Genomic DNA, 26768 nt, shown 5'->3' on the forward strand with positions numbered 1-26768 from the left:
GTATATATATATATAAACCCACATCTCAGAACTGCATTCTGAGATGCAATTCTTATGCTATTCTTCTTACCACAATTGTATCTGAGTTACCATAGACTTTGTCAGTTTTAACCAGTCTGGCCATTCTCTGTTGACCTCTCTCATCAACAAGGCATTTCCATTCGCAGAACTGCTGCACTCTGGGTGTTTTTCGTTTTTGGCACCATTCTGAGTAAATTCTAGAGACTGTTGTGCGTGAAAATCCCAGGAGATCAGCTTTTACAGAAATACTCAAACCAGCCCATCTGGCACAACAATCATCTATGTGATTATCTAATCAGCCAATCGTGTGGCAGCAGTTCAGTGCATAAAATCATGCATATACGGGTCAGGAGCTTCAGTTATTGTTCACATCAACCATCAGAATGGGGAAAAATGTGATCTCAGTGATTTGGACCATGGTATGATTGTTGGTGCCAGATAGGCTTGTTTGAGTATTTCTATAACTGCTGATATCCTGGAATTTTTACACACAACAGTCTCTAGAATTTACTCAGAATGGTGCCAAAAACAAAAAAACATCCAGTGAGCGGCAGTTCTGCAGACAGAAATGTCTTTCCCACATTGATACTAGGATGTAATCTTGTTCCTAAAATCAGTGACAGGCACGATTCTGAGGTTGCATTTTCCTCTTTTTGAATTTTTACTCCACTGATGGTTAGGTTTACATGTGGGGTTTGGATTGGGGGATATGTTTTATTAAATATGCTTTCCTCTTCACTTTATTACAGCCTGTACAGCTAAAAACAACTTGTTTCACTTTTGTACACAACCATTTGGCACCCCTCCATGGTCATTTCACCCTTGAAAATGGAGCTCACATGTGCCTGTATGCCCAGAAATACTTACCGTTTTACCCACTGGGGTATTGTTTCACATTTCGGTATGCACAAACCTATTTTAGATAAAGAAAAGTCAACCTACTGTTTACGATTTTGCTGTGAGATCAGTGGAATCATGACTCAAGTGTGATAAAATTGCTTAATAATGTTTGCTTGATGTCTGCTTTAGGATAACGAGAAGAGAGGTGACATAACTGTTTACTTGGAGCTGATCAGATATTATGCCTGACTTAAAGCAACAGAAGAACATAAACTTGATTCCTTGTTGTCGTTTTTGATGTCCAACAATGAAAAACTGCCGGAATCTGAAAAAATAAAAGCTGTTTGCTTTTAACCTGACACCAGGTGCTTGACGACATGCTTTCACTTACAGGAGCAAAAAGTTGATGATTAACTAGAATAGTTGGACAACTGCAAAAGTGAAAATTTAGACAATTTGTTGACAGCATGTTTTTTACTGAATAATTTGCATATTTCGAAGTGCTTTTACGTAAAAAGATCAATAATATTTTAGTGTTTAAACACTCCAAATGCTGGCACCATTTACTTCTATAGTAAGTGATTCACTCTAACCCTCAATTTGTTTTTTAAAATAAATAAACAAGGGACAAGTGGAAATTATAACTGTGGTGATTAACGTATTGCAACAAATCTGATCGATTGAGTTTAACTTGTATTAAACCAACATTCCTAATTACATTCCATAAGGTTTTTGGCTGTCATTGCCATTATCTCATCAACTCATAATTTCTATCTCATCAGTGTTTTCTTTGGGGGGGTTGCCAATGGCATCCGCCAGTGGCATCACAGGACCTCCCAGATGTCTAGGCTGACTTGGCCCTGGTAGGTCCATGTGAAACGCAACAAGGACACTCGCAAAGTTATACACACCCTACGACTGGCACCCACACTTGCAAGCTGTCTGGACACATTCTCATACTTAGCAACCAGGCATATCATCTCTGTGTGAAAGTCAGATTTTAAATGGGTCATTTTGGTGGGTGGAGAGGAAAGGGAGAGATTAGGGCTTTTCACTTCTAGAATTTACACCTGTAGCCAAATGAAATTAAATGGCTTGAGGAGCACAGTGTTTCTTTCCTGTGTTGATGTATTTCCTGTTGAAATAAGAAGTTGGTGTGGGAAATATCGAAGCTCACGTTCCTTTAATTCAAATGGCCAAGAGCCTTGTATTTATGTCACTGACATGAACCATGCTTAGCTATTTGCGATTGCTAGTTGGATGCAAGTGATTTTAGGGTGAGGGATAGTTCTCATTTTACAGAGCATTTTAGTGGACAAAATTTGTTACACAACCTAGGCTGTGAGATTAGTAAGAATTAAAGTGTTTGGCCCATTTTCACTGAAGAGAAACTGTACATTTTTAATACCTGCTAAAAGATAATGTTGTCAACTTTAGGAGTGTACTAGCATAATCTGTGGAAGGCCTTAAAACCAACACATTGGACTAAAAGCCACAAAACTACATTTTGATTTAATGGGGTCTTTAAGGAAAGAAAATGAAACATCTTATATTTATAAGTCTGTTTGCAGACTTACCCAATAAACCTCTGTTGTGCATTACTGTAAACTTAGTTTTCAGTTTCACAACTAAGGGATACATTTAAATTATTTTCTGTGATAATCGACAGCATGTCACAGATGCTGTCCATAGAGCTGAACTTGAATTGAACCGGAACATTCCTTTATGTTTCTTTACTCCCTTTAAATTGTAGAAAACCTTCAGTATTATTTCAAGACTTAGGCACAACTTGCATTACAAGACTGTTTGAGGTTTGGTTGGATATAATCGGCTGATAGAGGCTAGAGATGTCCCTTTGTATTTCCATTGTCTCACTGCCTTGCTAACTTAAACCAGCCCTTTGACATCTCTCTAGACACACTCGGTGTGTGTGATATATGAATGACTAGAGATGCCCTGGGTCTTGTAAAACTCATCAGTGCAGGACAAAGCCACAAACTCCTTCATAATGTGTTAAACACTGACATAGTTTTGTCCATCTCTCGCCCACATACAACAGGAAATGGGCATACACATTCATGGTTTATTACTCACAACCATTTAGATCAAATCAGACAAGTTTTACACATTGCTCCCTTCTACACACACATAACCAATGTGTGTGTTTGCTGGAAAAGACCATTTTGTGTGTGTTTGAAGTTGTGTGCATGAATGTTTATTTAACTTGTGCATGTTAGGTCAGTGGTTCTCAACTAGTTTAGTTTCAGGTCCCAAATTATGACGTAAACAAAAAATGCCCTTAAAATCAAACACTGGCATTTATGGCTGGGCGATATGGCTTCAAAAATTATATCTCAATATTTTTCAGCAAATCAACGATATTCGATACATATCTCAATAATTATGGCCGTTTACCAAATGGCAGTTTTGCGCCCTTGAAGGGCACTGCGGGAAGGGGGTGCCACTCGAAAGTTCGTTCCAAACAAAAATAAGAAAAACTATTTTGTTTTTTTCGAAGGACACTTTTTACAAGACTTTTAGCAAAGGGTACATTCATACAGTACTTTCATGCTCCCTTTAGAGTGTCCACATCAAGAGATCTGTCCTTCAAGAGGGAGTATGGCATAGGGATGATCACTTTCAATTGGAATTGATGTTTTTGCTCTGAAATAGCATAGTGTTTTTTTTTTTTTATCATTTATCATTTCATCATTTATCATTTCATCTAAACAGCCATTGTAGCCATGCATAATTAATATTTCAAAAGCATTAAATACAAATCTATTTAAAAATTATGAAGGCATGTTTCCCACAGTTTTTCACTAAATTAACACTTATATTTAATAATAATACTTATATGTAATATACAATCATATATGAAAGCTTAATAAAATCTTATTTACCTTCATATATTTTTTGCTAAAAATTTTTTCTTTGTGATTGAACAAGGTGTGCAAAAACTACTTCAATTATTTTTTGGAAACCAGGTGAATTTTGCATAGTACTAAATAATTTCTGTGGAACCCAGTCAAGTTTATTATTATAATTCTGAATTATTATTCATTTCAGGATAAGATTTGTTAAACATAAATGTATATATTTCTGTCCTATTTACTTCACCCTTAACTGGGTTTTTATTTTGACAATGCACGTGCAGTCGTGTTTATTTCACATTCACCAGGAGCTTTTAATGTGAAATGGAAAGCATATGGTTGTTTTGACAGTTATGAGATTCGTATCTCGTGAACTGCTGTCAAACTCTCCTTTTCTGTTCCGTGTTTGTAGATTTGTATAACAACTTTATATCGTTTACTAATGTTTGGAATTGTGTGAATGCTTGAACCTGCAGTACTTCACAATGCAGGTGAACTGCGCTGTGAACACGAGTCAACGAGCCCCGCTATCCCCGTGCATGCACACAGATCAGTGCGACGCCGATTTATTCTGAAGTGCACACATACCATGTTTATCTGTTTTTATTCGCAACCTTTGGCAGTTAAATAATCACATATGATAATTAATCCATTTTTATGTTATTTTATTCATTATACAACCCTGAAGAATTGTGAAATTAGTCTACTGATGCTCTATATGAAACATAATGGCCATAATTAAAATCATTGCTGTAACCCGCACAAGAAGAGACAGTCACAATGTCGAATACAAACAGCTTTATTAAATACAAAGCGTGCAACAGTACAAAAAGGGCAAATCCAACTGAGAGTTGTCGAGGGGAGCGTAGGGTCAAAAGCCGGGGAATCAAGATGAGAAAGACGAGACTAGTGGGAGCAAAAGACAGGGGAACAAGGGGAGCTGGCAAGCTAAGAGGAAGACAAGAGGAGTTCTAAACTAGACGAAACTAGCGGGGGGAGAGAGCTCGTAGGAGCAAAACGAGCGTGGAAGCTCGAGGGAGCAAAACGAGCGTGCGAGCTTGAGGGGGCGGAACGAGCGTGCGAGCTCGAGGGGGCGGAACGAGCGTGGAAGCTCGAGGGGGCGGAGCGAGGGAGCGGGGTTCGTGACAGTACTCCCCCCTCTAAAACGGACGGCTCCCGACGGCCGCGCTCGGTTGTGAGGAGCGCGACCTCTGGGAAGTGGTGCTGGACGATCCCAACAAACAAAAAACCCTGAATAGACAACCCACAAAACACACAAACAAAATTGAGGGCAGTCCAAGGGGCACAGAGGGAAATGAGACAGTCCATGGGGTCAATGGGCAGTTTCAAGGCAAGGTCGGGGGGAACATAGCGGACAGGCGGGTGGTCGGGAGATCTAGGGGGCAGCCATAGGGCAGAGACAGGGTCAGGGGGTCTGGAAGGTGACTGGAGGACAGGGACTGGGTCCGGGGGTCTGGAAGGTGACCACCGGACAGGAATAGGGTCCGGAGGCCAGGGAAGAGGCCACAGGACAGGAAGGGGGTCAGGAAGTCCGGGCTGAGCCGTGAAAGGCGGTGCCGTCAGAGGTGGCACTGTAGGCGGCTCTGGAGGTGGGGTTCTGGAAGGCTCTGGAGGTGGAGCCGAAGGAGGCTTTAGGGGCGAAGGCCTGGAAGGCTCTGGAGGTGGAGCCGAAGGAGGCTTTAGGAGCAAAGGCCTGGAAGGCTCTGGAGGTGGAGCCAAGGGAGGCTTTAGGGGGGTAGGTCTGGAAGGCTCTGGAGGTGGAGGCCTGGAAGGCTCTGGAGGTGGAGCCGAAGGAGGCTTTAGGGGCGAAGGCCTGGAAGGCTCTGGAGGTGGAGCCAAGGGAGGTGGCGCCGTGGGAGGTCCCCGAGGCGACGACCTGGCAGGCTCTGTAGTCTCGGGGGGTAGAGCCGTAGGAGGCCCGAGAGGCGGAGCCGTAGCAGGCTCGAGAGGCTTGGGGGGCGGAGCCCTGAGAGGCTCGAGAGGAGGAGGAGCCCTGAGAGACTCGAGAGATGAAGCCGTGAGAGGCTTGAGGGGTGGAGCCATGAAAGACTCGAGGGGCGGAGCCCTGAGAGGCTCGAGGGGAGGAGGAGCCCTGAGAGGCTCGAGGGGAGGAGGAGCCCTGAAAGACTCGAGAGGGGAAGCCCTGAGAGGCTTGAGAGGGGGAGGAGCCCTGAGAGACTCGAGAGGCGAAGCCGTGAGAGGCTTGAGGGGTGGAGCCATGAAAGACTCGAGGGACGGAGCCCTGAGAGGCTCGAGGGGAGGAGGAGCCCTGAAAGACTCGAGAGGGGAAGCCCTGAGAGGCTTGAGAGGGGGAGGAGCCCTGAGAGACTCGAGAGGCAAAGCCGTGAGAGGCTTGAGGGGTGGAGCCATGAAAGACTCGAGGGACGTGAGCCCTGAGAGGCTCGAGGGTTAGAGCTCTGGGAGGCTCGAGAGACTTGAAAGGCCGAACCCTGGGGGGCTTGGGAGGTAGAGCTCTGGGAGGCTCGAGAAACGGAGCCCTAGGAGGCTCGAGAGGAGGATCCCTGGGAGGCTCGAGAGGAGGAGCCCTGGGAGGCTTGGGAGGAGGAGCCTTGGGAGGCTCGTGAGGCGGAGGCCGCGAGGGCTCTGAGGGGCAGGCAGAGGCTGGCAGAGCCGTGGAAGACTCTGAGGGCGGAGCAGAACCCGGCAGAGCCGTGGAAGACTCTGAGGGCGGAGCAGAACCCGGCAGAGCCGTGGAAGACTCTGAGGGCGGAGCAGAACCCGGCAGAGCCGTGGAAGACTCTGAGGGCGGAGCAGAACCCGGCATAGCCGTGGAAGACTCTGAGGGAACCTCTGCGGTCTTGAGTACAAGACGAGACTGGGGGGAAGGGGCCCTCTTCCTTCTCTTACGTCTTCGGCCAACAGGGGACGTGGCCATGGGGACGGTCGAGGCTACAGGCGCTGGCTCTGGGGCGGTCGAGGCTACAGGCGCTGGCTCGCTGACCGTGGCAGACATGGGCGCTGGCTCGCCGGCCGTGGCGGGCATGGGCGCTGGCTCGTTGACCGTGGCGGGCATGGGCGCTGGCTCGTTGGCCGTGGCGGGCATGGGCGCTGGCTCGTTGGCCGTGGCGGGCATGGGCGCTGGCTCTCTGGCCATGGCGGGCATGGGCGTTGACTCGCTGGCCGTGCCAGGCTTCGAGACTGGGGCCGTGACAGGCTTCTGGACTGGGGCCGTGACAGGCTTTGGGACTGGGGCCGTGACAGGCCTCGGGACTGGGGCCGTGTCAGGCTTCGGGACTAGGGCCGTGTAAGGCTTCGGGGCTAGGGCCGTGTCAGGCTTCGGGGCTAGGGCCGTGTAAGGCTTCGGGACTAGGGCCATGTCAGGCTTCGGGGCTAGGGCCGTGTAAGGCTTCGGGACTAGGGCCGTGTAAGGCTTCGGGACTGGGGCCGTGACAGGCTTCAAGACGGGGGCCGTGGTAGGCTTCAAGACGGGGGCCGTGGTATGGAGCGCTGGTTCAGTGTCTGCCTCCCCCACAGTAAACGAGGAACCAGTGTACAGTAGGGTGAGGTCAATAAATTGAGCCAAGTTGAGAGAGCAGCGACCACCAGGCATGAATGATGAGGCTGGCTCATTCAGTCCATATTGAAAAATGTCTTTTAGAGCCACCTCATCAAAATTCACCTGGTTAGCCAGGGCACAAAAGTCAACCACATAAACCTCCAAGGGTTGACTCCCCTGACGCAAAACCAAGAGTTGGGCCGCTGGGTCCATAATGTTAAGGGCACGGTTTAAAGTTCTACAACCGCTGCCCTGCATAAACAACCCTTGGCAAGCGCCCGAAGAGCCATCAAACCTCTCAGGGGGTTGAAGGCTTACGGCGCTCGGGGATGTGTTGGGAGCATAACCGGGCTCAGGGACAGACACAGGTGGAACAGGGTGAATCAAATCAAAAATCGCACGTACCTGCTGTCCCTGGGCCGTGAGCGCTCGGTCATGCCTCCAAACCGTAGCTCCTCGCGCTGAATGTGACATGTACCTCCGCTCTAGTGAGCTGCGCGAATCCTCAGCGCGGGACATTGTGACTGTCTTCGGTAGGGTTGGTTATTCTGTAACCCGCACAAGAAGAGACAGTCACAATGTCGAATACAAACAGCTTTATTAAATACAAAGCGTGCAACAGTACAAAAAGGGCAAATCCAACTGAGAGTTGTCGAGGGGAGCGTAGGGTCAAAAGCCGGGGAATCAAGATGAGAAAGACGAGACTAATGGGAGCAAAAGACAGGGGAACAAGGGGAGCTGGCAAGCTAAGAGGAAGACAAGAGGAGTTCTAAACTAGACGAGACTAGCGGGGGGCAAGGACACGGGAAACTAAATACAATAACCAACCCGAGTGAGACGAACGGGTTGTGATATATATATAGGGGCGAGTGCAGGTGTAAACAATGATAGGTGATGAGACGAGTGCAGGTGAAACTAATGTGGTGACTGAGAGCGGGCGCAGGTGTACATAATGTTCTGGCCATTGGGAGCGGGCATGTGAGCCCGAGGGGGGAGATAGTGTACGAGCAAGAGAGCTCGTAGGAGCAAAACGAGCGTGGAAGCTCGAGGGAGCAAAACGAGCGTGCGAGCTCGAGGGAGCAAAACGAGCGTGCGAGCTCGAGGGGGCAAAACGAGCGTGCGAGCTCCAGGGGGCCGAACGAGCGTGGAAGCGCGAGGGGGCGGAGCGAGGGAGCGGGGTTCGTGACAATTGCAATATTCATGATATTGTTGTCAGCAAAATCATCGCAATAATATCATGGGTATTTGATGTATTGCCCAGCCCTACTGGCATTTATTAATATTACATAAACTGCATAGGTCCAACAATATGCAACATTATTATCATGACTAAGGCTGAATAGGATCTTGACAGTAACTCATGATCCCAAATGCTATTGATTCTTGTGTGTCTTGTCAAACCAACTTTAATGAGCCAACTTTGTATATTCAGACCATTCCTTTAGGACATATTATTCTTTTAATTGCAACATATTTACTGTACCTCTGTTTTCGTTCACATCAAATTAAATATGCTGTCAACTCTGACTAAACTCTTTATGGCCTGCAAGGAACAAGTTCAAGTTTTCTAGCCGTGTAAGAACTTCAACATTAGTGTGGAGCTAATTGGAGGAATGGTTGTGGAATGGTTTTATTTTCATTATGCTATGTTGTTGAGAATGAAGCTTTATGATTGGCCACTCGTCTTTATGTGGTCCACCAACGACAGCAAGCCACCTAGCTTTTGGTTAGCCGTAGGTAATGATAGTTATCTACAGTTAGAGAGAGAATTGACATGTTATGTCTATGTTGTTCTTGTCAAGCTTGGCAATGAGGTGATGGATAAACTTCTAGTTTGATATGTCAGAGAAATGTGCTGAAATATCCTTTCTGATATTGCTCATGTGGAGACAAAAAGAGGTTAGTAAAGGTGATGGTCATGCTCTAGTTCTACTCATGCATCCAGTATTCAAGTAAACAGGAAAATGTGTGTAGACCCTGAAATTCTGACTTAACTCTGAGAACTCTGCCCTCTTTCTCAGAAACAAAATTCTCTCTCTCTCTGTGTCAAGTTTCTGAGAACTCTCTCTCTTTCTCTCCTGAGAGGAGCCAGTCACTCTGTTGGAGGTAAAGTTTGGAGCCAGTGTCACGTTTTCAGGAAGGGGGGGTCTAAGGTGAAAAAGTTTTAATTATCTATGTTTTTGGTGTCACATTTTATTCCCACCTTGTTTAAAACCTAAAAAAAAAATCTAAAAACTTGGACAAATATAAGAATACAAAAGAGCAAGCATACACTCTCCTAACAATGACTCTCTCACACACAGAAACACACAAGCAGTTTTTCGTGGAAAACGTCCACTGTTCCCCTTCTGCAGTCTTTGGTTGAATTTGCTGCAAATAGACTCTTTTTTTACTTCCTGACTGAGATTAGGCTAAAACTTAAACGCAGTGAAAATATTATGAATAAAATTCCTGCTTTATTTCAACACCTCGGCCTCTCCTGAAAAGCCTCTTTTTGTCTCCCCATCTCTCTGCTTCTTTCATTATTCCTCTTTCTGCTTTTCTTTCTTCCTCAGACCACAGGAATGTTTCTTTCAGAAAGTGTCTGTGACAGGGCGGAGGGCAGGGCCGTGTCATGATTCCACACACCCGGCCCCTAATCAGGCTAATCAAGCCTCAGAGAGGGAGTCTGTAGTGGGACAGAGAGAGAGATTTACGGACAGCTGTCAGACACCTTTGTGTGTTTGTCTTTTTGTTTAAGTTTAACAAAAATAAGTATTAAAATATTATTCATATAATCAATCCGGATCTCCCTTTACACTGGGGCCGAAATCTGGGAAGGAGGAGGGATGTGCCGTGGTAGAGTCCTCGCCACTACCATCCACCCCAATGGAGCAGCTGCGGCCATCAGTAGGAGGACGGAGGAGCCCAGCTGCCTGAGAGGGCTGCAGCCAGGGCAGAAAGCCTGCTTCCGATCCGTCCGGGGAGGCGCGGCTGTCGTCCATTGGAGGTTGGAGGAGTGGCCGAGGGTTTTTTTTGTGTCTCTCTCTCTCACACTGCTGCTCCGTGTTGGCCTTTCCCTCTCTTTTTAAAAATGTTTTGTTAAGTTGGCACGATCACCGGTACGGGCTGTAGGTGCCACATATATTTTTGTTTCCCTCCCCTTATCCCCTCCCTCATCCAGGTAGATGGGGATGACCTGCCGGCATCATGCCATTCAGATGTTTTGAGAGCATGTGGCTTTGTTTTGTTTGGGAATCGCCGTGTGTAATTCTATCTTATGTCATACCCCGCCTCCTTGTTTGCCCATTATTAGTTTATTAGTCACACCTGCCATGTCTTGTTGACCTGTTGATTTCTCTACCTATTTTAGTCTCCTCGTGTTTGCTGTCCAGTGGCAGTTAATCTTGTTTCCCAGTTGGTCTAGTTGGTTGGTTGGTCCTGTTTATTGTATGTTCGGTCTTGTTCACGATTCCTTCCCTGTTCGGTCCGGTCGGTCCTGTTGTCCTGTTTCCCCTAGTTTACGTTTATTGTTTTTCCCCATTGTGGAAGTTTGTGTTTGTTTTTGTATTTGTTTTGTAAAAAGAAATTTCCTTTTCCAGATCAGTGCAAAAATGCTATAAAAAAATAAAAAAAAAAAGAAAAGAAAAGAATGCAAAAAATAAAATGATAAAAAGGCTTGCAAATTTCTTCTGGGCCTGGTCATATGACCAGACATATTCCGGCTGGTCAGTGTGTAAGTGATTGTAAATACAATGGGGCATTGTTTACCTTATGGTTAAGGATTTAATCTGCTAAATACTATCACAAGGGTTGCAGGTTTACTTCCAAGATGGAATGACTCAAGAGTTAGAAAGGTGGTAGTCCAGCACTCTAATTGGGCTGCTTATTAGTACAGAAATACCAATTTGATTCTAATGCATATAGGTATATTTCAATTATGAATTGTACATTTTTTAAATATTAATTTTACAAATTTTATTTTAGCATTAGTTTATCATAATTTTGATCACATTTGATCACAAAAAATGCACAAATCCATGTATTCCATCAATAAATATTATGTCTTAAAGCATTGTTTGTTACATGTTTATTGTTTATATGCATAATTTGTACTATTTACAAGTATATCATTTACACTGATATGCAGTGCAAGTGCTAAAACGGAACTGTCTCTTTAAGACTAGCAGAAGTTTAGCAAGCATTTCACAGAAGTGTTTTGGTTGAATACACATCAATGAAAGTGAGTCTAATGGCTTCACTGCATTCGTGCAATTTGTGATTAGAATTAAATGTTTATTTATTTAATCAAATTACAAGTCAAATCAAACTTTTACTCTCAACACGCAGTGATAGGTTCTCTGTCCTGAACATCCTCACCAATATACTACACAAATCACTACTGAGTGAATCCTAAAAATGTACCTGCCAGTGGCAAATCACAGACATTTTTAGTCCCATTGCATGAAAGTTTGTCACATATGCGAGTGATTTACTGCATTGTAGGTGCTTTTCGCATTCTTGGCATTTCAGGATCAATATTGAGAAAAATGTATACTTTTGCCCAGCCCTGCTTTATAAATTAAATCACCTTTCGCAAATAGTTTTGGGGTTTGGGTGCTATTTCTAATCGTTGTACTATTAGTAACTGTATATAAAACAGTCTGCTTAATTCATAACAATTGTCAAATAATTTTTTTGTGGGTTCATTTATACAAAGAGGGCCTGAGATTGATTATGAGAGAGAGAGAGACATCTGTGTATTATTACACAAGTATGCCATAAACTTTACACTGTAACTTTTTTGTGAAAGTGGTCTTTTACAATCTTAAACAGAGACTCCCATGTAGCTTGTTCAGCATTGTGCAAACTTTAACCTAAACTTAGATTTTGTATTTTCTAGCATTTACAGACTATGCTGAAGACCAAACTCAATGTGCTAACGCTCCGGAAGGACCCGTTGCCTACAGTGATCTTTCATGAGCCAGAGGCCATTGAGCTGTGTTCCACCACACCTCATTCAAAGAACCGCATGCATACAGGATATAAGGTATGAAATGACACTTGGATCCTGAATCTGTTCAAGACTAAATGTTTTCGCTGTTGCGGTCTGCAACCATATGCATTGGAAGATTCCAGCAGTGGAATTTGATGCATTCTCTAGACCTCTTAAATACATTTCCTCAAAATGGTGTGCAAGGTGCCTTGCTTTGTGACAGGCTGATCAACCTTACTGGTTTAATTAGGAATATGTTTATAGTTAGGACCTTGTAAGCCTATCAGGCACAAATCAGAACACCTACCTTCAATGGGTTGGACATGTCAAGAAGTGTTTGAAAGTGCCATAGAGTTGAACGTTTGGAAAAAAAATCAACCTTCCAATGGCTTACTTACAGATGTCTTTGCTCATTAAATTGAGATAGCAAAAAATAATTTTTATATAGGAGAAATTACATAATTCACCTTTAAAGATATCTCCGTTTTAACCCAAGTAATTTACAGGCCAACACAAGACAAGGGATCTTTGCTTAAAAACGAGTTCATGCATTCTGTCACAGTCGTGCACTAGTTTTGACACATCTTGTACACTATTGCTGGAGTCTTGATTTGGTTACCTTATACATGTATTGAAGAAATACTGGAAAAATAAATCCGCTAAAAATATAGAAAATCTCTCAAGGATATCGCCCTGCTGAAGAAGCTGTAATGCAGTTGCCATGGATACCTCAGCAGCATACATACATTGCAAAATGCTGGTGAAGACAAACACAATCTCTCTTTCTCTAACTGTACGTCTCTCTATCTTTGTATATGTACTCCCTTCCTATTCTTCAGTTTTCATTTTTCTTTAGCTGTGTTTCAGTTAGCAAACTACTTGCAGAATACAGCCTACAGTTTTTTTAACAGTAAGTGAAACAGTAGGCATTATGCAGTGATTGACATTTCAAGTTTTAGTGTACTACATTGTCACATGACCTCGTAAATTCAGTGAGTAACATTTAGATATCGTCTCAAGAAATATGGTGAATTTAGCATATGGAATATATGCATTTAATAGCATTTAGAATATAGAATAGCATATAGAATTTGTTATATATCGTTGTGTAAACAATGTAAATGTAATGTCAATTTAGGTGCATTGCATTTTTCTTTTTGGTTTGGTCTGTATTTGTATTTGGTCCGAAACCGTATCAAAAGTATAATACATGGTATAGAATGGTAAATGTTAGAATAAATATATAAAATAGGCTACATTCCATCCGTCAAACGTGAAAAAAGTCTAAATAGACTACAAATTAATTGGTCTTTGCTCTATGAAAACAATTATTGGAACAAAATATTAAAGTTTTTTCCCTGTTACTTGCATTTAAACTACAAATTTTCTTCCTGGAACAATTGAAATGGTTTTTGCTTCCATTTTCTATTCCATTCGTTTGATTATCCGCCTTTGTTCCTTGAACCTTTTCTAATCCCTGACTATTTCTAATCCCTGACTATTTCTAATCCCTGGTATTCAATGCATGCACATAATATGGATATTGTACACAGTATACATGCTGCATACTGCGGAAATATTAAGAGCAGCATGTTAGTTTGCTATTCCAAACATGGCTAGTCTCGCTGAGATTTTAAATTCCACAATGATTGCTGCCACATTTCTGACATTAAAGGAAATTAATGAGGGCACACACTTGGTCTTAGTAAACTTTCTCCTCATTGAACCTAAAATATGTGAAACATTTCACATATTTTCATCTGTGTATTTTAATATGGACCTCAGAGAGTATAAAGTCGCTAGCATACCCTAAACACACACACACACACACACACACACACACACACTTACACACTTGACCACAATCATTTCTACACTTTGGGTGTAGACCGTTAGAATTGAGCTTTTAACCAATGGTGAGCGCATTCATCTGACAGACCACGTGTTTTAGCTTGACAGTAGCTGTATTTCAGAGAGCTAGTGACAGAGTGGAAAAGTAAGACAGAAAGGAGACCTAATCATCCATTGAGGCCTTTTGATTATGTAACAACTCAACAAAGCCAGTCTATACGCTGTTTCCATGGAGATCGGGCCTGCTGTGTGTGCACACTCAGCACTAGGCATACGTGAAATGTCTGCTCTGTCCCTGTTTAAAACCATTTTCTTCGTCTCTTGTTTTTCTCTATTTTGTCGTTCTTTCTGTTGGCCCTCGGGCTGTCACAGTAATACAATTCTGCCTGGCAAATAAAGGGATAATTTACCCAAAAATGGAAATTCTGTAATTTACTTTACTCTTGTTGGTCCAGACCTATATGACTTTTTCTTCCGTGAAACACAAAAGGAGGGGTTAAGCAGAATGACAGCCTGAGTCACCATTCACTTTTCTTTGTATAAAAAAACTATGCTATGAAAATAAATGGAGACTGAGTCATTCTGCTCAGCATTTCTTTTAAATGATGAAAGATCAATCATAAATGATGACAAATTTGTTTTTGTTTTGTTTGTTTATTGTTGTTTGTTTTATAAAATATTAACATAAACAATTTACATTTTAAATATTAAAATATTTTCCCATTTCTAAAAATGTATCTTTAGGCCCACTTTAGTTATGATATCCATGTTCTACGAATCAACTTGAATATTATATAAAAGTTACAGTAATGCTTTACAATAAGGCTCCATTTGTTAACATGATAAAATGCATTAAGTATCATGTAATGACAATGAACAATATTTGTAAACAACATTTATTAATGTTGGTTGATAAAAAAAAAACAGTTCATTATTAGTTGTATTGCATTACTGTTAATAACTGTTGAAATTAACATTAACCAAGATTAAATGCTGTAAAATATATTTTGCATTATTATTCATGTTTTATTAATAATGTTTTTATTTGTTATTCAAATAACTAATGAAAAGAAATTGAACTTTATCGTAAAGTGTTACCAAAGTAATAATATTTTTTAAATTTGTATCCCTTTTGCATTGTTTTTAATAAATTCATGATTCCATGTTATCATCTCCCCAGAGGAGCCTGTAATGAACCAAAAATGTTTGGAATTACAGGAATGTGAAAATTAAAAAAGTGCTTTCATGATGCAGACATGCCTTGGACCTAAAAGGGCACTCAGTAAGTTTTTGATAAATAAAAAAGTTTAACACATAAAGATGCGAAGAACATTTAAAAAAGTTATTAAGTTACTACCACTAATAATGACAATAATGATAAAATGTTTACTTCTCATAGCACTTACAGCCAAAGCTCAAACATATAAGTACATGTAAACAAAACAAGCAAACCAAACAATTAAACAGCTAATACACAATATGCTACAAACAACAAAGGAGCCCAAGTCAACCGTATAGTCAAGAGTGTTGGTTTGGTGCATAGACTGTATATAAAGATGGACGATGCATCTCCGCTTCCTCCCACTGTACAAAAATGAAGCGAAAATATCCCAGAAACAGGCGTTGCCATCTTGCTCTGATGACGTCATTTGGAGCTTGAGTCTGCTAAATAGTGATCGGGGGGTGGAGACAAAATATAATTCAGATTTTTACCATATTATATTCTAAAATAAAAAGTAATTAGTAACCTCTAGCTACTGATCACCTACTTTTTTCCACATAGCTAATGTTCGAGTGCTTGTTGTTTTAGCTAGCCAGCTAATTACATTAATTTACTGATTAGCTTACAAAACACAAATTTAACTTACTGAAAAAACTGTAATTATCCCTCAGATCCCATTGGCTGGTTAGTAAAGTTTCCTGCAGAACAACAAGTTAATGCTTCATCTCCACTCAACATTCCCGAAAAGAAGTCCACAAGTGCCTCCATCAACGTGATAAGAACTACCTAAAATGACAGAAACCATCTTTGGGAAAAATGTATTTGAGGTGTACTTTGATTTCTTTGTTTGGCTCATGTCCCATTCTAACATGGAGGGGCGGGGTTTATAACCTGTACTGCAGCCAGCCACCAGGTCGCAATTGAGATGTTTTGGCTTTACTTTTTGGGAGCTGTCATGTCGTCCATCTTTATATACAGGATATGGTTTGGTGTTGATCAGCAGGAGAGTGATCCATCACACAGTCCAAACAGAATGAGTGCAAGTGGAAAGACAAAATGTCAAAACAAAAGTTCACTGCTGGAGTGATAAAACAAAATGCTCCTCTCACGGTGCAGATCATGGATACATTTCGTGACAGCAAACACCAAGAGTGAGCAAAAGGTAGTGTTCAGCTGTCAGAGAGCTTGTAAGTTGTGGCTGGCAGTCCAGAATGCAAAAAGCACAAAAAAATAATTTAGAGTAGGATGAGAGTAACAACAGTAACTACTAAAAATAACAAAACAGAAGATAAACAAACACCTTCGGTGTGCAGCGGCAGAACTTGGTAAACAAACTTCCAGTATCTAGGACGATGGGTGTTAGTATAGAGCTCAAAACCACAAGTACTACTGGGACGAGGAAGGGCCAAAATATGTGTTTGATCAAGATTTTCAATGCCAGTGTTTTTAGACTAATGGAATGGAATGATGAATGACATAAAAAGGTGATTTTTGTATAAGTTTATAGTTGTGTGTTAGTAACAGCGGTTTCTATATAAGCCTCCTCTTAACTCCAAGGGTTTGTGGAATTGGCCATGCTTTGATCAGGGTCATACATAGGTTCAAGCCTTTACCACAATCCGGCATAAACACATTCTTTCTCTCTCCTGATATCTTTATCTTTTTCTCATCTTTTCCAAGAAGCTGAATAAGCATTTTGAAATCCAAGAGGCTTTTAAAGAAACTGTGAGGCTGTGTAAATACACTGACTTATTTAGAATAGCCTACAGTGTGTTTAGAGGACTTGTGTAGTATACAGGGATATTAAGAATTTTCTGACTTTAAAGTGACACTTTTGCACGTTAAGTTAGGCCCAAAACTTAAGTTATGCAAGCATGTGAACGCAAGTTTTAAAGCTTGATTTCACACGTTGTTGCGTTTTAAAATGTGTCATAATGTAGCTCATAACATAAAATAAGTTTTTCCTTTTAACAGTTTCTATGTGCAATCGAAGATGAGTTTCTGCTCTTTTTCAGTTTTGTTTTTATTTAAAGCATTAAGGTCCTTTCACATGGCTCGTCAACTTTCAAAGTTCAAACAATTTCAACTTTCAGATGCTGAATTTGTGAAGCCCTAGCAGCCACTGATTACCTGTCTATTTACATGATGTACAGTGCATTCATAAAGTATTCAGACCCCTTAATTTTTTCACCATTTGTTATGTTGCAGCCTTATGCTAAAAGGCTTTAAATTATTACAAAAAATCCTCACATCAATCTACACTCCAAACCCCATAATGACAAAGCAAAAGCCAGATTTTTGTTAGCTTTAAAAATGTATTATATAAAAAAATTAAATATCACATTGACATACTGTAAGTATTCAGATCCATAACTCGTTATTTATTTCAAGCACCTTTGGCAGCGATTACAGCCTCGTCTTTATGGATTTGAGGATTTTCTGCCATTCTTCTCTGCAGATCCTCTAAAGCTTGTTAGGTTGGATGGGGACCGTTGGTGGACAGTCCTTTTCAGGTCTCTCCAGAGATGTTTGATTGGGTTTAAATTCAGGCTCTGGCTGGGCCACTCAAGGACAGAGTTGTCCCTAAGCCACTCTTGCATTGTCTCAGCTGTGTGCTTAGGGTCATTGTCCTGTTGGAAGGTGAACCTTTGGCTTTTGTGAGGTCCTGAGCACTCTGGACCAGGTTTTCATTAAGGATATCACTGTATTTTCTGACCAGTCCCCCAGTGCCTGCGACTGAAAAATAACCCCACAGCATGATGCTACCACCATCATGCTTCACCGTTGGGATTATATTGCACATGTGATGAGTGTTGCCAGCTTTCCTCCAGACATGACGCTTGGAATTGAGGACAAACAGTTCAATCTCCCTTTCATCAGACCAGAGAATCTTGTTTCTCACATTCTGAGAGTCCTTTAGGTGCTTTTTTGCAAATTCCAAGCAGGATTTACTCAGTCTTGCACAGAGGAGAGGCTTCCTTCTGGCCACTATGCCATAAAACCCAGATCGGTGGAGTGTTGCAGTGATGGTTGACCTTCTGCAAGTTTCTCCGATCTACACATATGATCTCTAGAGCTCTACAAGAGTGACAATCGGGTTCTTGGTCACCTCTCTTATCAAGGCCCTTCTCCCCCGATTGCTCAGTTTTGCTGTGTGGCCAGCTCTAGGACAAGTCTTGGTTGTTCCAAACTTCTTCCATTTAAGAATTATGGAGGCCATTGTGTGCTCTTGGAAATCTTCAATGCAGCCAAAATATTTTTGCAGCCTTCCCCAGAGTTGTGCCACTATTCAATCCTGTCTCTGAGCTCTGCAGGTAGTTCCTTTGACCTCATAGCTTGGTTTTTAGTCTGATATGCTTTTTCAAGTGTGATACCTTATATAGACAGGTGTGTGCCTTTCCAAATCATGTCCAATCAATTGAATTTGACACAGGAGGACTCCATTCACATCTCAAAGATGATCCAGAGAAATGGGATGCACCTGAGCTAAATTTCAAGTGTCATAGCAAAGGGTCTGAAAATTTATGTCAATGTGATATTCTATTTAGTTTTCATATAGTGCACACTATAGTTACGGTTTAGTTTACATTTTTTTATTTACTTGGTCTAAATTTTTTTAGCTAACAATATATTTTTCTCCCATACTTGGTTGGAAGTTTCCGTAGACCATAATAAGGACTAATTTTATCCATCCGGTATTGGGAAACACACAAACACACATACTCTCTATTGTATCTGTTAGACATAGTGCTGTGAGTGTTTCATTTCTTTCAGGTCTAATGTTTTCCAACACTTCTTCCAGAAGAGAACACACATCCCCTTTCTCATTCCTTCTCTCTCTCTCTCTCTCTCTCTCTCTGATGTAAATCGTTTTCAGAAGAGAGGAGATATTACTGGTATTTCCTCTCCCAGCTCACAGCAAGGCTTCATTTCTGTTTGAGAGAACGAAAGAGATAAAGAAAGAAAAAGACTCATCTGGAAAGTGTGGCAATAAGAGTCCTGTTTATAAGAGCGATGACTGCGTTGTAGCGTTTAGTCTGGTATGCAGTTCTATTATTAAGTACAGCACAGATGTTTGTGCCCTTGCTGCAGATGTTTTTTTTTTTGTTTTGTTTTTTAAAGTTTGAACAGTTACAGCAATAAAAAACAACATTCTCTAAATGTCGACACTGCAAGTTGAATAAATGGGAAGGAGAAAGCAAGGCCAGATTTAGACCTTGCGGTTACAGACTAAACAGAATGTCTGGAATAGGAAACAGACAACCAGACGCACAGATTTTTTCTTCTGTAGTTCCACTTTTTCTTCCCAAATCCTTGCCAAAAGCACACACTTACAAACACTTTAACAAGAACAGGTATTCACAACTGCTCATATTCTCTGGATTCTTTCTGTTTAATCCGTAACTGTTTCAACAACAGCTGCATATATCCAACAAAGTCTCATGACAGCTTGTAATCATTTGTAATAACTCATAAAAAATGGCAAAATCATAAGATATCATATGACTTGGCTCGTACGAATAAGTATGACTTTGATTCCTGTAGAAACAAATCAATAAACAGAATTTCAAATTGATACAACACAGGCATCACATTTTACACACTTGAAAGGAAACATCTGGGAACAAATTTGATGAATTATTCCACAATTAACTTAATGGTTAGATTTAATAATAATAAATAATTGATCTATTGTCACACATTATACATACATTTTTGCAGATATAGAGTGAAATTATTTTTTTCACACATTCCAGCTAAGAGTGTAGGGTCAGCCATGATATGGCACCCCCTGGAGCAGATAGGGTCAAGGGCCTTGCTCAAGGGCCCAACAGTGGTGTCTTGGCGGTGTTGGGGCTTGAACCCCCGACCTTCTGGTCAGCAACCCAGAGCCTTAACCGCTGAGTCACACAAAAAAAACAATTTTCAACAAAAGTTGATTTAATAACTTGATTAATTGTGAATGGTGAATTCCTACACTAAATTACCTTAGCTTAAAGTTTTGCTAAGTCACTGATGATCACTAAAAATAACTGTAATACAGTTTAAAATAGTGTTAACATACTGGCAACGCTTAAGAAAATTTACTCGTGTACATTTTTCTGTCATTCAGAGATAGAAAAAAGTTTAGAATACACCATTTTTGTTGGATTTACATAAAATTTATATGTAACAATTTTGCATCACACATTTTTTAAGTAAATTCAGCTTCATTTAATGGTAATTTTATCTCAGCATAACTAGAAAACCTTTGTTAGATATACACACGTATGAGTTCATTCAACTTTATTTACTTAAAAAGGAATGTTAAATTAATAAGATTTAAAAACTAAAAGCATGTTGTTTCAAATTAACATGTATAAATTAACAATCAGTTTCTACTTTATTGAATAGGCTCAAAATAAAATAATGACTGAGGTCTGACATTAAACTTGATTCCCCCAAAGAAGTGCTTATAAAGCTGCACTTCAGCTATACAGATTCAAATGCACAAAGAAAAAAACACATTGATTGAACAAGATCAAACTTAACCAACTGAACACTAATCACCCTAATAGTGACTTTGCATGAAAAAACTAAATAAAGTAAAACAACATCGATAATACTAAAATCTGTGCTAAAATCTCTATGAATTCTTAATAGCAGCTTATTCTGTGCCCTAATATGTTCCTTTTGACCAAACAAACATGCTTAAATTATTCAAGTGCAAGGGATTATGGATATTCCGCACAACCTTGGTTCTGTACTTGATTGTTTGAGTTAGTAGAACTTAAAATCTTAATTTTATGGATTTTTTCAGGCAAAAAGAAGTTCAAGTAAAAATTGTTTATGTAACTGTATGTATCACTCGAAGTTCACTTTATAGTTGACATTTGTTTTGTATGCATTAATGTTAATTAAGTAAACCTAAAAATGTATGTTTTTGAGTAGAAGCTATTTATTTTCATACGTTATGGTTGTTGAGCCAAAGAATGTTTTTCTTTTCTTTTTTTTCCAGTGCAGTTGCAGTAGATGTTTGAACTTGTACCTGTAACTTATCTTTTCACTGTTTGTTTGGTGTGTTTGCCTTTACTAGGTGACCTACCTGGGCAAAGTGACTATTTCCGGCACTCAGTTCCTGTCTGGCTGCACAGAGTCATCAGTTGCGGGATTATGGGACTCAAAGCGGAATTCTCTCACCGACGATGACTCCATCGCCTCTTGCGATGCAATACTTGAGATCCGTCCTTTCCAGGTGCGACTGCATCACCTGGATGGGCGGGGCGAGGCCTCAATTGCCATGGACACCTTTCAGGTGGCTCGCATTGCATATTGCACTGCAGACCACAACATTAGCCCGAACGTGTTTGCGTGGATCTACCGGCAAATCAACGATGATCTGACGTTCCAGATGGACTGCCATGCTGTGGAGTGCGAGAGTAAATTGGAGGCGAAAAAACTGGCCCACTCCATGATGGAAGCTTTTAAGAAAACCTTCCACAGCATGCGCAGTGACGGACGTATCCACAAGAGTGGATCATCCGACGAGTTTCCCGAAGATTCTGGCACACCAGACGATGACTGAGGAGGGGGGAAGGTGCGGAGCTTCTGTAAAGTTAGGGGTGGGGTTGGGGGGGGTGAGGGAGTAGAAGTGTGAGATAGTACTGGTACTGGTGTATCGGTTTAACACGCTTTCTCTCTCTTTCTTGTCTTTGTGCCATAATAGAACATTCAGAAAAACAAACAAAAATGACAAAAATGAAACAAAACCACAAGAAAAAGGCAATGTAAATGGGACAGTTATGACCTGGAAAAGAAATGACTAAGAAGCAAAATTAACTAGTAAGCTAACATCTGCCTTTATTATTCAGACTGTGCCCATTTTACTAAATCATTTACTGAGAAATAAATCACTAAGGTACAAAACTTCAATATGTAACATTGAACTTTACGATGGTTACACTCCCTGTTACTGTATTTTAATATGATGTTTGGAAAAGTGGTAGGGAATTAATACACCTTTTACCTGTTATTCAACTTTTGTTCTACTTCACCTTTTTGATGGGTGATTCTTGAAATACCTTCTAAGGGGACATTTTTTAGATATCGGAGAGGTATATTCTTTCTGCTAAGTAGAGTTTAAGCGAGAGAGACTATATAATTTTGATATATATGGCAGGCAGCCAGCCTAGGGCATTCTTTTGCCTTTATTGTGCCAATCATCACCGATAGAGACCATGCATCAATTTGTATGTTTTTGTTGTTGTTTTAAGGATACCAAAAGTCAGTATGTGATGTAGTATGCCTGCAGCTCATGAGCCTATTAATAACTATGGAACGGGTTTTCTACAACAAGCTAGACGTTGCAAGAGTGTACATGTCTGCTTGCCTGGTCAGTGAAGTTAAGTGTGTTTATGTGTGCATGAGGAAGTGTGTATTTTGAACAAGCGAATAGTTTAGAAATACTTGTATGTGATGAATGAAAGTGAGATGTTCCAGTGATAAATCAGTACATTCACTCATGCAGGACTGTTGCATTTTAAAGACCCCATGAAATCAATTTGCCATTTTCTTTCCTGTGTTGACATATTACTTAATAAAACAAAAAGCTGGGACAGGACATATCAAGAACTTGTCCCGTTTTTAAAATAGATTACAGCATGTAGTTTATATCACAGTCTTGTCTAGGGCTGGGTATCGTTCAATAAATGTCGATATCGAAACCGATACCAATGTCTTGACTTTGATTCCGGTTCCTAAACAATACTTTTTTCGATACCAATTTTATTAAATCAGTTTTATCAAGATTACAAACACTACCACAAAAAAACTTTGGTTTTATTTTTTGTTGAGCCTTCTGGTCTCCTCATGCCATGGTCAGCAGGGGCAGATGCTATAACATTAATATGAAGAGGGAAAAAAAACAAGAAAGCTAAACTGTTAATTCAGCCAACCTTAAGGACAAGTATGGTTTAACAAGAGAACTAGTTTAATGTAAGTTAATCTTGATCAGTTGCTGTCATCCTTAAAGCATTTTTAGCATCGATTTAGCTAGCTATCTATAGCCATACATCCAAACAATATCTAAAGTTATGTAGGTCCCAGTTTATAGGACTATGTTACCGCGCACAGAAACGTTAATTTAACAAGTACACAAGCATTTACCACTGCAAGTTAGCCGATTTTGTTTGTTGGTTTGTTTGCTAAACTTTAATCTTATCTGTCGGAGTACCAGTCATAGCGCCGACAATTATTTTATCGCAAATATTGCATCGCTCACTGTTGGCATCGAGCCTGGTGAAATGTAGCCACACTTTTGATCTTTTCCACATCTTTTACATCTATGGGTGTTGAGACGCGTACACACTACAGCCTCACGTGTGAGCCACGTGTCTGGGCATTACCGGCTTAAACTAGTGTTTTTCCTTGATGCCTAAACACAGCCAATCACCGGCACTTTTAGATTTGGGCACATCTAGCATGCTACATGCTTATCACTGACGTTGACGAGATTAACGCCTTAGGTATCAAAATTTGGTACCGAACGAAGACATTTTTTGATACTCGATAGTTTAGAGGCAATTCGGTCAGTGCCTAAAACGAACTTGATACTTAGCCCTAGTCATGTCTTAAATCATGTGTGCTAATGTGAATGAGCTTCTCTCATGCATGTGCAACAGATGTCAAGATTTTTGCTATTTTACTATTCACGATTTTTCTAGATTTTCCAAGCAATTATCCAAAGTCTTTTTTATTGAAAATGTTGACATCCTTTGTATGTTCATGAACGCTAAAAGAGTTTGTTCATGTTCGTGAGTTCCCTTGAGAATTTGCATTGTTTAGTGCAACAACAAAAAAACACAAGTTCGTGAAAATGTGCGACTGTGAATAAGCTACTCTCATACGTATATAAACATGCAAAAGACATCAAAATTTTAAAGGAAAATTACTTAACCCTTTTGATGCAGTCCGGTCATTTTGACCAGGACTACTTTTTTCTTAATTTTTATTATTTATTTATGTTTACTTAATCCAATTGGAATAATATTCCATGAATTTGTTCACATATGTTATCTGAAAACATACACACGCAAAGAAACCGACCATTTTCTTTAAAAATGTTTGGTTTTATTTCACATTGTTACACTTGTGTTCCTTGTCAAAAATGACCAGCCATTGGAAATAAATGGAATAGACTACAAAATACAGAAATATTAAGTGTTCAGGAGCATCCCAATCCTTTACATGAGCACACACAAAGTCCTCGGACATGTGAACAAAAACTCTCTCTCTCACACACACACACACACACACACACACACACACCCTTTTTAGTGTCCTTATGTGCATCATCTTTCCATGTGCACTCTTTGAGGAATATTTCAATGGGGATAATATGCTTTAAGTTACGATATGTAGTTGTCTATGTTATATGTATGAATAATAAGGAAAAACGTGACAAAAGCCACTCCTGTTTATTTTATTTATGTGTGTCAGTGGGAATTTCATACACTAATACTCATTGCAGTTTGGCCTAATTGAGACCTTTCCAATGATATAGAACACATGACTATCTCATATTTTTATGGTTTTACCAATTCTGAATATGAGTTCAAATAATAGAACAAAACAGTTATTATTTGCTTATCAGCTATAAGCATTGTAAAGTCCAGATTCTAAGCTTTAAAATTATATTATTTTGTTCAGATCAAGCAAGTGGTTATTCATATATTATGCAATTATATACACTACCATTCAAAAGTTTAGGGTCACTTACTTATTCTTTATTTTTGTTTATTTTTTTTTTTATTTTTTTTTCACATTTTAGAATAAGAGTAAAGTCCTCACAACTAGGGAATAATAGAAATGGAAATATGGGAATTATGTTGTGAATTAAAAAAATACAAATTAAATCAAAACTGTGTTATATTTTAGCATCTTCAACGTGGCCACACTACTACCAGCAGTAATGTACTCTTGACATTTTATAAACCAACTTCTTGAGGTATCACACTGGGATGCTTTTTAAACAGTATTGAAGGAGTTCTCATCTATATGTTTGGTTTTTTTTAAGTTTTAGGCACTTGGGAAAATTTTGCATAGTGAGGATGTCTTCAAAAATAATGCTGTAAATAGTTTTAAGTTATCAATTAACATCATACAAAGTCCAGTAAACTGCCATCATACAAAGTCCAGTAAACCATGGTGTTACCGCCTTTGCCTTCAAAACTGCACAATTTCTCCTAGGTACACCTGGACACATTTTTTCTTGGTTGTTGGCAGATAGGATGTTCCAAGCTTCTTGGTGAATTTGCTACAGTTCTTCAGTCTATTTGTGCTGTCTCAATTGCTTCTGTCTCTTCTTGTAATCCCAGACTGACTCGATGTTCAGTGGGGACCACGTCGCAAGACTCCCTGTTCTTCTATTTGCAAAATAAATGTTTGGGAGTCTAAAATGTATAGTTCACACTAAAACTGAAAATATAAATATCCACCTTAAGACAAATGTTTTTGTGAAGCATCTTATGTGCCTAAAACTTTTGCACAGTACTGTATATATATAGATAGATATATATTCCGCTGAGAGTGCCCCCCTATGGTCCGGTGTAAGCTCAGTTCAATTAAGTTAAGTTAATAAACTTAATTAAGTTAATAAAAAGATCTAATGCAATATGTGATAATATATGCAATATGAGAGCTTTATAAACAATCTAAGTGGGCTGGTCATTTTTGCCCAGGAACACAAAATATGTTAGCACAAAATGAACACAACACAAAGGTGACTGAATTTTGACAGAATTTTCATTTGTGGGTGCACTATTTATTTAAATGCGGAAATCTGCTAAAACTTACACTAGCATATAAAGTAGACAGCCTCAAAGCCAACAGACATGGTCTAAAAACATCACAACTCCAATTTTGATTTCATGGGGACTTTGAGACTATTGTTTTGATTGTGCTTTTTTTCAGTAAAAGAAATCCCCTTTACCAGTCCTTTATTAGCATGTGTGGTGTCTTCCTAGAGATTCTGAAAGAAATGTGTGTTTGTGTGGGGAGAGGGAGGTTCCAGGACCCTAAAAACATTGTTGTCCCATAGAGTGCCTGTATCTTGCCCTAATACTGAATGTATGGTGTCTCTTGTGCTGCAAGTGCTATAATTGTATACGTACTCAAAGCCTTGTTTTATTATTATTTTAGTGTGGTTTTTTTTAATATATATATATATACATTTGTATTTGCAGGTGATTTGGAAGCAGTGTTATATTTAGTCACTTTTTATACTAGATGCCAAGATGGGATGATGTGTGTGGTATTTTCTCAAAATACAAACCTTCACACACCACACACACACACACACATTCTCATACACACAACTCCACTTTCCTGTGAAAAACCTTATATGGGAACGTTGGATTGTGGAGCGAATTGAATTAACACACGAGTAGGTGAATGAAGAGACTCTGACTC

General features: G+C 40.2%; 2 protein-coding genes across 4 annotated transcripts in view; both read left to right on the forward strand.

Annotated features, from left to right (window-relative positions):
* Window positions 1-21923, forward strand: part of LOC127622655 (PTB-containing, cubilin and LRP1-interacting protein-like) — a 31646-nt gene extending 9723 nt beyond the window's left edge. Inside the window, exons 2-3 of the mRNA XM_052096674.1 lie at window positions 12155-12301; window positions 21397-21923. Of these exons, the coding sequence (XP_051952634.1) occupies window positions 12155-12301; window positions 21397-21885 (636 nt within the window). The 3' untranslated portion in view covers window positions 21886-21923. The remainder of the gene's footprint in view (window positions 1-12154; window positions 12302-21396) is intronic.
* The window catches only part of LOC127622649 (protein Aster-B-like), a 355094-nt gene that overhangs the window by 161192 nt on the left and 167134 nt on the right, over window positions 1-26768 (forward strand). The window lies entirely within an intron of this gene.

This window comes from Xyrauchen texanus, chromosome 29 (assembly GCF_025860055.1).
Source record: "Xyrauchen texanus isolate HMW12.3.18 chromosome 29, RBS_HiC_50CHRs, whole genome shotgun sequence".
Taxonomy (NCBI): Eukaryota; Metazoa; Chordata; class Actinopteri; order Cypriniformes; family Catostomidae; genus Xyrauchen; species Xyrauchen texanus.